This window comes from Macrobrachium nipponense, chromosome 26 (genome assembly GCF_015104395.2).
Source record: "Macrobrachium nipponense isolate FS-2020 chromosome 26, ASM1510439v2, whole genome shotgun sequence".
In the NCBI taxonomy this organism is placed as follows: Eukaryota; Metazoa; Arthropoda; class Malacostraca; order Decapoda; family Palaemonidae; genus Macrobrachium; species Macrobrachium nipponense.
The window spans coordinates 70870763-70885536 of record NC_087215.1 but is presented as its reverse complement, the minus strand read 5'-3'; the positions used below and the strand labels follow the sequence as shown (position 1 = coordinate 70885536).

The window sequence follows — 14774 nt, the reverse complement described above, 5'->3', positions numbered from 1 at the left end:
ATAAACAATTAATGGCCTGCCCAGCCTTCCCTCAGGAGACAGGTGGAAGAGAAAATCTGACAAGCAAGGGGGATTGGTTCATACACCCGCCACCCAGCCGCGGGTAAGGTAGACCACCTGACCTACCTGTCGCGTGTGCCGCGTGATTTGAAATTCTGTCGGGAACGTCGGAGACTATAGCTAAGTATATATCTGCCAGGTAAGTATGTACAAAACTTTATTGTAGTTTAACAATATCATGTTCATCATGCTGGATTTGTTTACTACAAGAATGAACCAAAAGCTGCCAGTCATCCGTTTCCCAGACCCCTGGGCGGTGATGGAAGACGCATTACAACACCCCTAGAACAACATGGATTTTGTATTTGCGCCCGTCATTCAGCCTACTACGCTAGCCAACAATTCACCAGACAAGTAGGGGATTACAGGAGTCATGAAAATCCCTGCTTGCAAGAAAACTAGGATCACGTCAATTCCATGGTAATTTTCAACTCCAGTATGCTGCAGCAGTTTAATTTCGCCCTTCCCCCCCCTTTCCCCAGCCAACCTAACGTTTACTCTATATAAAAATAAAAATTTTTATTTCCAAAGGAACAAATAACAAATTTAAAACATTATTGATGTTGTATTATTACTAGGTATACAAACTAGGTCCTTTTATTTCATGTATATGTACTGTGATGACTGCCTGGCTCTTTTGACTGTCAAACAATTGCCTTAGCCTTGGGGACCTCAAGAGAAGCCTTCTCTCAGAGGCCAGTGATGAAAATAGCCAGTACTTAGGCCAAAGTCCTCGGAAGAAGTTTCTGATGCCAATGGCATTTTTAGATTTGTATCAGAAGCAGGTCTGCTACAAAAGCTATAGATACAGGCAGTCCCTGGGTTACGACGGGGGTTCCGTTCTTGAGACACGTCGTAAGCCGAAAATCGTCGTAAGCTGGAGCATCGTCAAAAATCCTAAGAAAACCTTACTTTTAATGCTTTGGGTGCATTCAGAACTATGTAAACTGCATTCTTATTGCATTTTTCATCAAAGAAAACTTTTAAATATTGATTATTTTGCATTTTGGTGTCATATTTCATCTGCCAGATCAGCATTTGTAGGCGTCGTAACTCTGGAGCATGTGTCGTAACCCTGGAACATGCGTCGTAACCCTGGAAATAATTTATGATGAATATAATTGAAAAGCGTCGTAACCTCGAACGTCGTAAGCCGAGACCGCCGTAACCCAAGGACTGCCTATATTTTTTTTTATATACTCTTGCCATCATGTCTATAGTTTTTAAATAACAATAAATTATATCAACATCATGTCATTTATTGAGAATGCCAATCAGTACATATATGTACTTTAAACTACCACCCCAACTGCCCTGTTCAGTCGCTGCAGCTGAAGAAAGAGTGAGTATTGATGGAAGGTAAGGGTTATTCCCCTACTCATCCCCAATCTTGACCGACCAGTTGACTACCTTATTGTCAAGATCAACAACTGAGCCAGCTCTTGCTGAAGACTACGTACAATACAAAAGACTGATTGGTTATTTTGGCAGTAGACAGCAGCACTTTGAAGTGTTCTCATTTTGACATTTTTCAAGCATTCAGGTACATATAAATAAAAAAATTTTAATGTTAGAAAGTTAAGTGTTCTTAACAGGTTTTAAATGAAGTCACTACTACATGATGAATTTGTCGTTTATCACTATAGAGAATAGCAGCTTTATGTTTTAGTTATTTTAACATTTCTTTTTATCTTTAGGAGCTAGTTTTGAATGAATCATGTGCACTGATATAAATATTTATTTGCATTTTTATAATATTCATTGGTACATTTAACTTCTGCAATAACAGTGTCTCATTTAATTCAAGCATCACTTTGTAATGGTATGTTTTCACCTCACAATCATCTAAATAGAGTTCTGTTTACATTATATCATAGGAATCATCATTGATCCATCTTTAAAAATTAGTTCTTTTACCCTATTACGGTTTGTTTTTGCAATTGGCCTCATCGTCTCCATCAGGGCAGTCTTCAACATTATTACAGATCATCTTAAGAAAAAGACATCTCCCAGACTTACACTGGAAAGAAGATTCTGGACATTTTACAGCACTGCAATTCATCTCATCACTGTTGTCACCACAGTCATCAACATCATTGCAAACAGTGTAATAAGTAATGCACTTTCCATTCTTACACTGGAATGTTGATTTGGGACATTTAAAACTACTGCAATCCACCTCATCACTACCATCACCACAGTCGTCATAACCGTTGCAGACTTGGTAATAAGTGATGCAAATGCCATTTTGGCAAGAAAAAGGTCTTTCAGGAGGGCAAGTAAATTCAGTGCAATTTGCTTCATCACTCCCATCAGCACAATTAATGAATCCATCACAACGATGGAAGGCTCTGCGGCACTCCCCTGACCCACACTTGAATGGGCGGTAAAAGGGACACTTGAAGTCTGAGCAGCTTTTTTCATCACTTCCATCAAAGCACTGGGCATAACCGTCGCAGAATTTGTACTTGTCCTTGCACTCTCCTGACTTGCAATGAATGGCATTCTTCCAGCACTTTTTCTTGCATCCTTTTTCATCACTGCCATCTTTACAATCCACAGTATATGAATTACAGCGATAGCCATAAAAGATGCATTCTCCTGAGTTGCACTTGAAGTATTTCTTTCTGCAAGAGTAAGCCTCACAGTTCAATTCATCACTGCCATCACGGCAATCAGCTACTCCATCACACAGAGGAGTGTAGACACACTCACCAGAATTGCAACGGAATTCTCTTTTGGAAAAACAGGTAGCTTCCTCACAGTCTTCTTCATCACTACCATCAGGGCAGTCACGGTATCCATCACATGCCTTTCCATAAGGTGACAAACAATCCCCTGTTTTACATGTAAATTTGCATTGTGCCCCACAGTTCAGTTCATCACTGCCATCCATGCAATCTTTAATGCCATCGCACTTAAACTCATTGTCTTCACGGTATGTATATGCGCATTCTCCAGAGTTGCATTTTCCTCCAGAGTTTGGTAAGCAAGGCAAAGTCAAGCACTTACTTTCATCACTCTTGTCAGCACAGTTGAAAATTCCATTGCATACATCTCCAGGTGAAATGCATTCCCCTGAAGAGCATTTAAGAGGCCTAGAGTCAGGACAGTCAATAACACCACAAGAGATTTCATCACTTCCATCGACACATTCCTCTCTACCATTGCATAAAACCTTCATGCCAAGACACTCCCCTGACTGGCACTTAAATAGTCCCTTGCTGCATTCATAGTCTTTGCAGTCAGACTCATCTTTTCCATCCTCACAATCATTATATCCATCACATAATTTTGTCTTACTTATACATTTACCAGAAGGGCAAAAGTAACATTCCTGGGGGGAACAAATTTCAAGCTTTTCATCAGATCCATCTGAGCAGTGAATGAACCTATCACATACATCATCTTTGCTAATGCACTGGCCATTGTTGCACTTGAATGAACGAATTGCAGGACACTGCAAATTGAGGCAATCTTCATCTGAGCCATCAAAACAATCATTTACATTATCACAAACCTCGTAATTGCTGATACATTCACCTGACTTGCACCTGAAGGCAGAGCAGCTGCAGGGTAGCTCATCTTCGCCATTTCTGCAGTTAAGCGTGCCATCACATATACTGTAATGACTAATGCACTCACCAGATGCACAGAAATGCTGTCGATAGGGAGGACAATCAGGTTGCTGTTTGCAGTATTCATCAGAACCATCTGTACAATCTTTTATCCCATCACATCTATGTTTTATTGGTATACATCCCCCTGACTGACACTTGAACCAACCTTCACCACAGACACCTGGAAAGGCATTTGAATACGTAGTCAGTTCAACTGAAAATTTATGATGCTAACATAGTACAGTACTGTTCACATAAATGTATACATATAAATCTTTCTCTGCAAGTGGTTCCATAACTATTGCTCCACTGCTTGACTGTCATGCATCTATCATGCTGAACTTGTATAGTGTTAATTTTTAAATGGAACTTTTGCACGCATTTTGGGCTTCTTATAGAGGCCACTCAACAACAGCTAATGGTTCTATTAAGTCCAGAAAGCGATAAAAGTTTTAGATACCATGTATGTAATGTTTGCTGTCGTGATTTACTGATGTGTCACCAGCAGTGTATGGAAGCAATTCATCTTAAGTGTACAGTAAATTCAGTTGTAATTAATGTTGTGGCTGACGATGGTAATGGTCCCCTTGTGGGTAACTCTTAGTAAGTCATCAGTGTCACTACTCCCTCAGAGTTCGTAATTGACGTGTAGGGTTTACTCACGTTTAGCACAGGCTTCCTCAGATTCGTCATCTTTCAAAGGACAGTCAGGGGTTCCATCACAGACACTGTAATCCAGAAGGCACATTGTTGGAATGCCTGAGCACTGAAAGTAATTCCTGTCACAACAGCCTGCAAGGATACGATGAAAGAAAGTACTATTTCAATATACAATACGTACTTTGGCTTTACTCAGGGATCAGAGTGAGCATGCATCCTAACAGATAGATATCCTTGTACTTTTTTTTAACTGGAGTCCAGTAGGCGCTAGAGAATTTTTCCCTTACATTATGATTAAAGTTATGTTAGCTAAGGAAAATAGAAATTGATTAGAAATTTTTCATTTTTGTTAGATTTGTTTAAAATATTGTGTTGTGTTTCATTTATTTGTTATAAGACGAGATTTCATCCCAATAATAATACATAAAAATTATAATAATCAGTGATGATAAAAATGAGTATTGATAATAACTGTGGACCATCATTAAGTTTAGATCCAATATATATGAACTATAAGGGATTTAGGTTTTCCATGTATAAAATTATTCTGACAAAAAATGGCTTAAGATAGTTTAATGTATTAAGTTTATCCATGGATAGCTTCCATTATGATTGAGTATATGATTTTCTCTCCTCTCTCAGTTGGCTGTTGGTCAGTAGACTTATCAAAGGCATAAGGCTATTGGTGTAAAAATATTTGCAACTGCAATATATCTTTGAATATGATGAAGATCAAACTTGTTGAGAACCTACTTTCTGGAGGTGGTAAAAAATTGTGCACTTAACCAAACCCATTGATGAGAAATAAAGAAGAATTTCAGATAAGCAGATAGGCCTAACCTTTCCAAATCCTTGAGATGCTTTCTAGACAACTTACCGTAGGGTGATTTTTGGAATTTGTCAAGAGAATCTCTGTTGGTTAACTGTTTTGGCAAAGAGCCGTCCATTCTCTTGATTTTACCGCTTGGATTGTAAAATGGCATGGACTGTGACTCGTTTATGGTGGGTCTTGTTATGCTTTTGGATTCTTCACTGGGTTTTTTTATTTGATTTATCGAAGCTTCAAAATCGGTATAAAAAGCGTCGTCATAAAAGATATCGTCATACTCCTTTGCATAATAATCATAGTTATGGTAATAGGTATTACTAAAATCATAAGGACTGAAGTTAATGGGGTCGTCATAAAAACTTGAGTCAAAATCGTAGTCCATATCAGGCATAGGTTCAAAAATGTCTGGTGGGAAACAGTCTTGTTTCTTGCAGACTCCTTTGTCGCAAATCTGTGTTGACCTTCCACAATCATCATCCTTTGTACACTTTCCACCCTCCTCTGCAATGATAGGAATATGGTTAGTACAAAATACAGAAGATATTTTGACATTTATATGAACAGTTTTTATATTGTCTTGATGCACATTTTGACCTTGAAGCTATTTTGATATTGTCTTGATGCAGCGTGAAAATGTTACTACCTAATCGTGAATGTTTTGCAGTTACGTTATCTTTGTCTTAATAGTTATATTTTCTCTATAGCTATAGATATTAATTTACCTTCTCAATAAATTTTATCAACACTATATTTTCATCATTACTTTGATTTGACACTTAAGCAAATATTGGGTTAAATATTTGTGAATTTTGCTGTAATATGGCACAATATTATTACGTGTTTCTTGCTTTGAAAAGTATTATGATTCCCTTTTAAGGTAGGACAAAGCTAGACCTAAATAAGGTGCAGACACAATTCTTTAGAAATCGCTACAGAGCATGTAGTACTTTTCATCTTTGAATTTTTTTATCCCCCTAGAGGGAAGGACATTCCTTGCACTTATATTAACACTTGAAAGGTGAAGAAACATCCAGACTATGTTGAGATCAGTACATCAGTATCATAAGAGGTATCGAATGTAACAGAGGAAGAGGTTTCTAGCACCTGAAATTCTGAAGAGTAAACAGGGAAGAGAAGGAGAAGAATTGTGCTATGTTGCTTGGAAGCGGAGATCTGAGAACCAGTTGAAGATTTCTTTACCTTGGGGACATACTATACTCTGTTTTTTTCCATCTGTCCACCCGCCTGTGGTGTTTGCGTATGGTAACACTGCGTCCTGGGCTTTATATAGTTACGCTATGTATAAGTTTTAGGTAAATAAAAGGATATCTGGGTGTACGTTTGCAACTGAAAAGTGTTTTAATAATTTACAGTATGCGAATTACACCGTTAATATTCGAAATAGATATTGTTATTATTGTTGAATGTAACTATCTAAGGCCCGAGACGTAGTGTTACCATATGCAAACCCACAGGCGGGTGGACAGATGGAAAAAACAGAGTATAGGGTGTGAAGCAGGTGTTGAGATGTCAATAATCAAATTATGAGTAACAGCAAGGATACTGTAGAAAAAAAAAACTAAACTACGGAAAAATAAGGAGTACTGTATCCCATCAATTAGGTCAAAATTATGGAAACCTAGTTTTCAAGCCTGTAGGTATTGCTTTGTGCAACTAACATGCAGACACTGAATAGCTGGGGGGAAAAACAATGAGGACCTGTATGAGATGATTTATATACGTTGTGAGAAAGGACGAGAAACAGTTATTATAGCAGTAGTCATGGAAATGTTGCAGGACAGGGAAACCTGTAGAATGGTGCTGAAAAATCTTAAAGTGAAGACCTCCAAGACCTAGACCATAGAGGATATCAGGCAGGAAGTGAACAAGAGAGAGGAGAGTGGATAGAATTCATTCTGCATCTAACCTCACGCAAGGAAATTTTGGCACAAAAGTGTTCATAATGCTGCATTGCCTTTCATTAAGAACAATGAAACTCATGAGGCAGGATATCTACAAAACAAGAATGGTTTCACAAGCTTACTCACCTATACAAGGGCCAACAGGACCAGATTCTCCTGGACATGAACAGCCTCCTAAAAATGAAAACAATAATGGTATAGTAGGTAGTAATTTCAAAATTTGCCATGGACTTGCAATATTTTCAGTAATATATTTTATTTCAAATATTTACTCTACATGAAAATTCTCATTTTTAGAAGATATGCAAATCGTGAGCTAATTTGTGTAAATACATTTATCTGTTTTATTATTTACCGTCATTAATGATCTTTTTGATACTCTGCGAAAGGTTCTGTAGGTCATAATGGGATTCCACAGACCAGTAACACAGTAGCGGCGTTGATTTCAATCCAAGGTGAGTCAGCTGACTAAGCAGTTTATCAGGAACCTCAACATTTCCAATGGTAATGAGACAGATGGTCGTATAAGTAACCCCAAGGTTCAGCTCACTGATTTTTTTCAGTGTTTCATTTCTTTTAGTCACTATAACTAAAAATGAAAAAAAATATTCCATCAGTCTTCATTTTTTATGCTGTTATCCAAAGATAACGACATGTTTTAGGTCACACTGATTTTCTTCTGTATTCGTCAACAGGAAGCTTCGTCATAAAATTCCAGTTTGAAAACCATATAATTTTTATGATTATTCTCCTAAAAGCTTTGTTAATAAGAAGGAAAGGTTGCAGCAGAACAAGATAAGAATGTAAAACATACATGGTTTCTCAAAGGATTTCAAGTTATTTCATAAATTCACTGACCAAAAAAAATTTCATGTGACATAATGCATACTTACACAGATTTCTAATCTTCTTTCTGAACACATCGTATTTGGAAAGACTGCGACGGTAACTGCTGAATGATTCTGACAAGAGCTCATTTCTGAGTTGGCACAGAGTCTTGTAAGGCCCCAACAGGACATCAGTGAAATCAGGATTGATGACATACGGTTCCATAGATGGTGTGAAACTAGAGTGGAAGATTATTGATTGAATATACGGTCTTCTGTATCATTTTGAAGTAAATTCCAGAGGATGAGGTTTGTGACATCATCCCCTGTGCATATGATATTGAAGTGAAACAAAAAGATTACTTATTTCCTAAGAGTCACCCTCGCTTACTGAAGATAGTTAACTGTTCTTTGATTACGTTACATACTGAGATGAGTTAGTTGTTCCCTGGTAAAACAATATAACAGCTAAGAAGACAATTTCACATATCCAGATGATTCAATGTGTTTTATTTCAAATTATTCTGAGAGAATTCATGCCATTTAATAAACTCTACTACTCATAGATGTCCATCACTATACTCTGTTTTTTTTTCCATCTGTCCACTCGCCTGTGGTGTTTGCGTATGGTAATACTACGTCCCGGGCTTTAAGATCGTCACATTAAACTTACATTCAACAATAATAACAATATCCTATTTCAAATAGTTACGGTGTAATTTGCATACTGTAAATTATTAAAACACTTTTCAGTTGCAAATGTACACCCAAATATCCTTGTATTTACCTAAAACTTATACATAGCGTAAAGCCAAGGACGCAGCGTTACCATACGCAAACACCACCAGCGGGTAGACAGATGGGAAAAAACAGCGTATACCTAATTTTGAATTCATTTTTTAATTTATCCAGGGCCCTCACCTTTCTCGTAGTGATTCCCAGATGAAGTTCATGAGAAAGATGTCATCTCTTTCAGCATAGTCATTATAGATGTAATAGCTGGGGTCATGGTAATCATAGTAATCGTACTCATAAATGTACCTATCATAGTATTCGTAGTAAGACCCCGACTGAGTGAGGAAGGTCACCGAACAGCCGCAATCATCTGTCCCTGAGTGAAGGAAAGAAGCCCATCAGAATAGTTGCTCCCATACGTAGTACGTGTCTGTATATATATATACTATATATCATATATATATATATATATATATATCTATATATATATAATATATATATATATATAATAGTATAATGTAGATGTATATATATATAATATATAATATATATATACATATATATAGGATATATAATTATAATAAGTGATCATTTTCATTCGGTGGAATGTAAAAGGATAGCCCTAATTCACTGAAATTTTAAAAAGATTTACCTGGTACTATTTGTATAACGTTTATCATTTGTTTTCCAGATGATTAAAAGGTGTTGTTATCCGGTACCATAAAAGCTTTTACTTTTACCGTCACATTCCCAACTTCCGATTGATTGTATGACATTGGCGATGAGTTGTGAAGATGAGGATAGTGAGGAAGAACGCAACAGAGGCATTAAGCCACCACCTACTAGAAGTCCTGGCTCTTGGATGTTGGTACGTGCATTGTTTTTTTCTGCTTCCTCTACCTTATTTTTTGCATATTTTGTCATTTCAAGTTACCGAGTTCATTTATCTTATTCATATAATGTTAAAGATAGCTCAAGAGCTTTGTAATACTACATTCCAGCTTATGCTTTCATAGATGCTCTGAGCCTTTATCTTTTGCTACACCTATTCTGTGACACCTCATCTCTCGTCCCACCGTCATCCATTAAATTTACTCCCAAACACATAATTAAATCAACTGCTTCAATTCTACCATTCTACTTCATTAGAGCTCATTGCTCGTCTTCTTGGTTTCCGGTTACCATCACGATTTTTCTCTTGCTCACATTTACTCCCAAGTTTCTCATTTGGCAAATATTTCAACCTCTTTCACTAGATTATGCAATTTCTCTTTGCTATTCCTATTCCCTACCTGCAGTTGCTTCCCATTTAAACAAAAATCTTAATCTCTCAAATGTTTTTGCTCACATTCACCTGTCTAATTTTTTTTCCTTGTATTTTTTCCTAATATGTTCCTCTTGACTACTATCCGCCCTCCTGTATAAATGTGTGATTGCGTCACCAGCTCTTTCGTTTTACCTCAATAACTTTATTCCTTAACCCACCACTTTGTGGTTTATTTCCTTTTCCTACCCTTCACGGTCTAGACACAACTTCTATCTGGGCCATGCCACAAATACACTTCCTGCAGTGCCTGTGGACATATCAAGGAATTTTTCACCCTTTCACTCAAGGAACTCATACCTACACTCTTTTTTTTTTTTTTTTTTTTTTCATCTGATCACCCTCCTGTGGTGTTTGCGTATGGTAACACTATATGTCCCAGGCTTTAGATAGTTACATTCAGCTTACATTCAACAACAATAATGATAATAATATCCTATTTCCAATATCAACGGTGTAATTCGCATACAGTAAATTACTGAAACACTTTTCAGTTGCAAATGTACACCCAGATATCCTTTTATTTACCTAAAGCTTACACTTAGCATAACTATCTAAAGCCCGGGACGCAGTGTTACCATACGCAAACACCACGGGCGGGTGGACAGATGGAAAAAAAACAGAGTGTAGCTACAGACAAGTGCCATCTGAAAAAAAACAAAATAATAGAAAAAAACAGAACCATCATCCTTACTTGTCGGTTTTGGTGAGACGCAGACCCTCCCGCATCCATTAGGGCAGCATAAATTCAGTGGGGGACAGTCGGCATCTTCCAAGCACTGTATCTCGCACTTGGCCAGCAGGTCTCCAGTCAAAGAGGTTTTATCAGGACACTCGGTGTTCGGATACAGATACCTTTGTTCGTATCGGTATCCTGGTGGGTCATAGTTCGAAACGGGTTCGACAGTGTCCCACCATTCTGACGCCGAGTGGAATTGGATTAGGAATGAACGTGGAAACAGCCTTTGACCATGATATCAGCTATAAATGCGACGTTTCAGAGGTATTCAGTTATATTTACAGTATATAACGTTATGGAAATTGAAATTAACTATGGTGAACAATCCCACCTGAACAAATGATGAATCTATTCTTTTATGACATATTTCATTCTATCCAAGCAGAGACGTAGCTACATTCAATTTAGTCAATTATTTCTCTGCCAACAATACTTTTGTCATTTATAGTAGTTTGAATAATGCTGTAATAATAATAGTTATTAATAAGAGAATTTCACCTTTCAATCACCAGCATTCATCGATCTGTCAACCATTTTCTTCTTCTTCTTTCTCTGCACCTTCTCCCACTTCATAAGTTACTATCTGCTTCACTTAGTTTGAGATATAAATTTGTCTATGTATGTTAGTATGTGCATGTTGCACTTGTGTAGTACTGTAGCTAGGGGTAGTTTGTATACTATCCGCGAACTGAACATCGGGACATGCATGAAAGTTCTTGTTACAGTTTCATCTCTCGGGTCTAGGCTAGCACACCACAGCGCTAGGCCTAATTAAGGTCAGATGTGGTTTTTTCTAGTTTAGGTGAGAACACGATATACTAGGGAAGTTAGGTTTTGCATTGTTTTGGTGGAGCGACTACATATCCGCGGACAATCGAGTTTCGTGGGAAAAAAATCTGAAATTATGCATCTACATGTATACTGGTTAGCCTGTCGTTTTATATGCAGAGTAACGGGTCAAACTTTTCTATGCAGAGTAGCGGGTTAAAGTTTTGTATGCAAAGTAACGGGTTAAACTGTATGCAGAGGTATGCAGAGTAAAAGACCAACTGTAAATATGTCTATACAGGGGCAATTGCAGTTTTGGACGGTATATACATCTGAGTACGTCCCCCTCTCCCCCGCCACCCAAAAACCCCAGTTTCCCACAAGTGTAACTTTTCCCCTTGAAAATCTGTGGTCCGCGGATATTCACTCGCTCCATAGTTAGATGAAGGAACAGAGGTTTATCTACATTATAGAAATTTATTAAAAGAAGAAAGCAAAAAAATGAGAGGAATTTTTAATGAAAGGGTGCTTAATTTCAATTCATCAAAGCAAGAGGAAAGCTTGCGACAAAGCATTTCAGAAGCTGTGCTGACAAGGAAGAAAGCAAAAAGTAAAAGTACAGGCATTGGTGGGATTCATTTTTCAGCCGAGCAATATCTTCATGCGGACTCGCGGATGAGACCAAGATTCTGCGACTAGTAGTTCCTTCTTGAAAGTCGCGTATATCTTGACAAGGCTTGCTTGGTGCAACATTCTGGAGATATTTCTGCACAGGATTAGAAGAAATTAACAAAATCAACAGATGAGTACACACACACACACACACACACACACACACACACACATTGGTTTGAACTCCTCCCATCTGTTGCTGTTGAAAGCAGGAGCATCTTTTAATTTGTACGAAATATTTACAGTCACACAGTGCCAAAGACATTTTGATATGGCGAATAGATCTAAACTGCATATTTTTTATTAAGTCGGTTGAAATGCTAAATGTATTATGGATTCCAAAATCAAGTGATGAAACAGTAAACCTCTTATGTTTTGAAGGTCTAACGGTCCTCGAAAATAATCCCTGATTTTCATTTAACCTGGGTATTTTATGGATACAGCAGGTATCTATGCACTGAATGAACTCAACTTCTTTGTTTTATAACTGTCTTTCCAGATACTGCTTCCCTAAAATCAGTTGAAAATCCAAGTATGGCAAAGATATGAAGAATTTCTCAGCCCTTCAGAATAGATTTGAACTGGGAATCTATTCCCATATTATGTACTACGATAACATTAGATAGAAATGGACTTAACTGAGACTGAGAGGTTGGAAAGTTTGCTAAGGTAGACTTTACCTTACGAAAGTCGTGAACACTGGACTGCTGCTGAAGTTTCTCTCGCCAGGACCAAGGAGCAACTTGAACCAGTGGGTTTTGGCAGTGGACAAGTCAACTATGATATTACGTGGCATGTAACTACAACATGTGTTTTTCAGTAGGCGTTGGCATATAGATAAGCAGGTGTAAGGGCTCGACTGTGCATGTGTTGTTTCTGTGCACAAGATAAGGTTGTAAAGTCTTGTCACGTATATAGAACATCGTTCTGTTGCCACGTCATATGCTCTGGAGTAGGAAATCTAAAATATACACCGTGTATACTCTCGTATTATGTGACTTTTGAAGACAACTTTGGTGCTGATTTTAAGGGGGTCGCATCATACAGAGATTAGTATCGTATAATATAATACAAACATAATAAGTATACATTCCACGGATTTTTTAAAAAAAATTGTGCTATACTTCATTGCATCTAATAATATTGTATGTATTTAGATATTACTATTTGTATTATAAAATACAAACAACAATCAATATTTTGATTTGGAAATCAGCTGAGGGCGCGCTGCGAGGAAAGTTTATTTTGCTGCATTGAACTAATCAGAGCGAATTTCTTGCTTCTTGTTAGCGTAAATTAATCTCTAGATACTCTGTGTATATGGGACAAGGTTATTTTACGTTGTACGAAGAGTATTAACGTCGAAATATCACTTGAATACGTATCGTGAACGATTTTTTTTTTTTTTTTTTTTTTTTTTTCCGTTAGTAGAGCTTTACGTATTTTTATTGGAGTGAAAACGGTAAAATGTGTTCTTTCATGGTCAATAGTTTTGATAAAAACACGTTTCTCTCACATTTTGTTTGCGGTCGAGTTTGATAATACTCTACCGAAGTTTGCGAGTTTTATATCCATGTTGCCGATGCACGATAATAGTCGTTAGCAGGCACATTCTTTCCCCAGCTTCAGACGCTATTTGCAGCTTAAATTTAGCTGTATATGTCCTTGCCGATCTTTTCTCCATGGTGAATAAGGATATAGTAGTGTAAAAATATATCATTCCTATTTAACGTCATTTACAACATAACTACGGTAATATTTTACTATCGTACGATGCATGAAATGCAAGCAAAACCGATGGTATCGGATTCGTTTGTTCATAGCTAATCAACTGCTTCTGGCCGTATGCGTTTACACAAGCATAACATTACTAACGATACTTAGCATTCTCTTGTTTTTTTTTTTTTTTTTTTTCCAGCTTAACTAGAAGATGGGATTGAGAAAGAGATGGGGGAAAAGTAGCATATGATAGAAAATGGGATAGATATAAAGAGGAGGAAAAAAGGTTAGCCTATAATAATGTAGTTTGGTCTCAAAAATTTTTGAACTGCATGATACTACACGAGATACATGGCCATGACACATACTGCTTCGATTATTAACCTAATCTGTAATTTTCAGGTTAATTAGTGATGACTATAGATTTCATTTATGTTTCGTCTCCTCCCGTGGTCAATGACTTAGGCTATTTGCCAGAAAAGTACAAAGAATCTTCCTTCTATCGTGTTGCGAATTACTCCCTCTCAACTGGGATTACTGGTTCGCCAGGTGGTATTGGCAGCTAGGATAGCCTAGCCTTTGGCACAGACTTCAATCCCCAATTTCCAGGACTAATGAAGATGGCGGCAAGTTTTTACATTTTTATTACAAAATCAGCAATTACACAATTTACAACTACTATCAAAGAATAATGACAGGAACCGGGGAATGTGAAGGAATTACACTTCAGTAGACTTACGAATTCGGAATACTAACTTTGTAACTTACAAGACCCGTGGGTAATGATCTACCGGCGAAATAAGAGTCAAGGTTTTGCTCAATTTAGCATTACTCCGGCAATTCCCAATAGAAAGTAAATTTCAATATGAAACGCAGAACAAATTCCCACGACTGCTCAA

At 37.3% G+C, this 14774-nt stretch overlaps 1 protein-coding gene and 1 long non-coding RNA gene across 6 annotated transcripts; one reads left to right on the top strand and one right to left on the bottom strand.

Moving 5' to 3' along the window:
* Positions 1 to 1783: 1783 nt before the first annotated feature.
* Positions 1784 to 12984, bottom strand: LOC135200388 (low-density lipoprotein receptor-related protein 2-like). 5 transcript variants are annotated; one of them, XM_064229017.1, is made up of 9 exons: positions 12837 to 12984; positions 10672 to 12250; positions 8840 to 9029; positions 7985 to 8157; positions 7447 to 7680; positions 7218 to 7265; positions 5218 to 5670; positions 4344 to 4472; positions 1784 to 3861 (listed from the first exon to the last, which is right to left on the bottom strand). In XM_064229017.1, the coding sequence occupies exons 3-9, from the start codon at positions 8869 to 8871 to the stop codon at positions 1982 to 1984; spliced, it is 2949 nt and encodes a 982-aa protein (XP_064085087.1). In that variant the 5' UTR covers positions 8872 to 9029; positions 10672 to 12250; positions 12837 to 12984; the 3' UTR covers positions 1784 to 1981. The 5 variants fall into 5 exon arrangements, with proteins under 5 accessions (XP_064085087.1, XP_064085088.1, XP_064085084.1 ...); XM_064229018.1 differs by having other exon boundaries at positions 8960 to 9029; XM_064229014.1 differs by lacking the exon at positions 8840 to 9029 and having other exon boundaries at positions 10672 to 10958; positions 11215 to 12250.
* Positions 8946 to 12868, top strand: LOC135200389 (uncharacterized). The gene is made up of 3 exons (XR_010311278.1): positions 8946 to 9075; positions 9345 to 9521; positions 12656 to 12868. It is a non-coding gene; the product is annotated as an uncharacterized LOC135200389 (long non-coding RNA).
* Positions 12985 to 14774: the final 1790 nt, after the last annotated feature.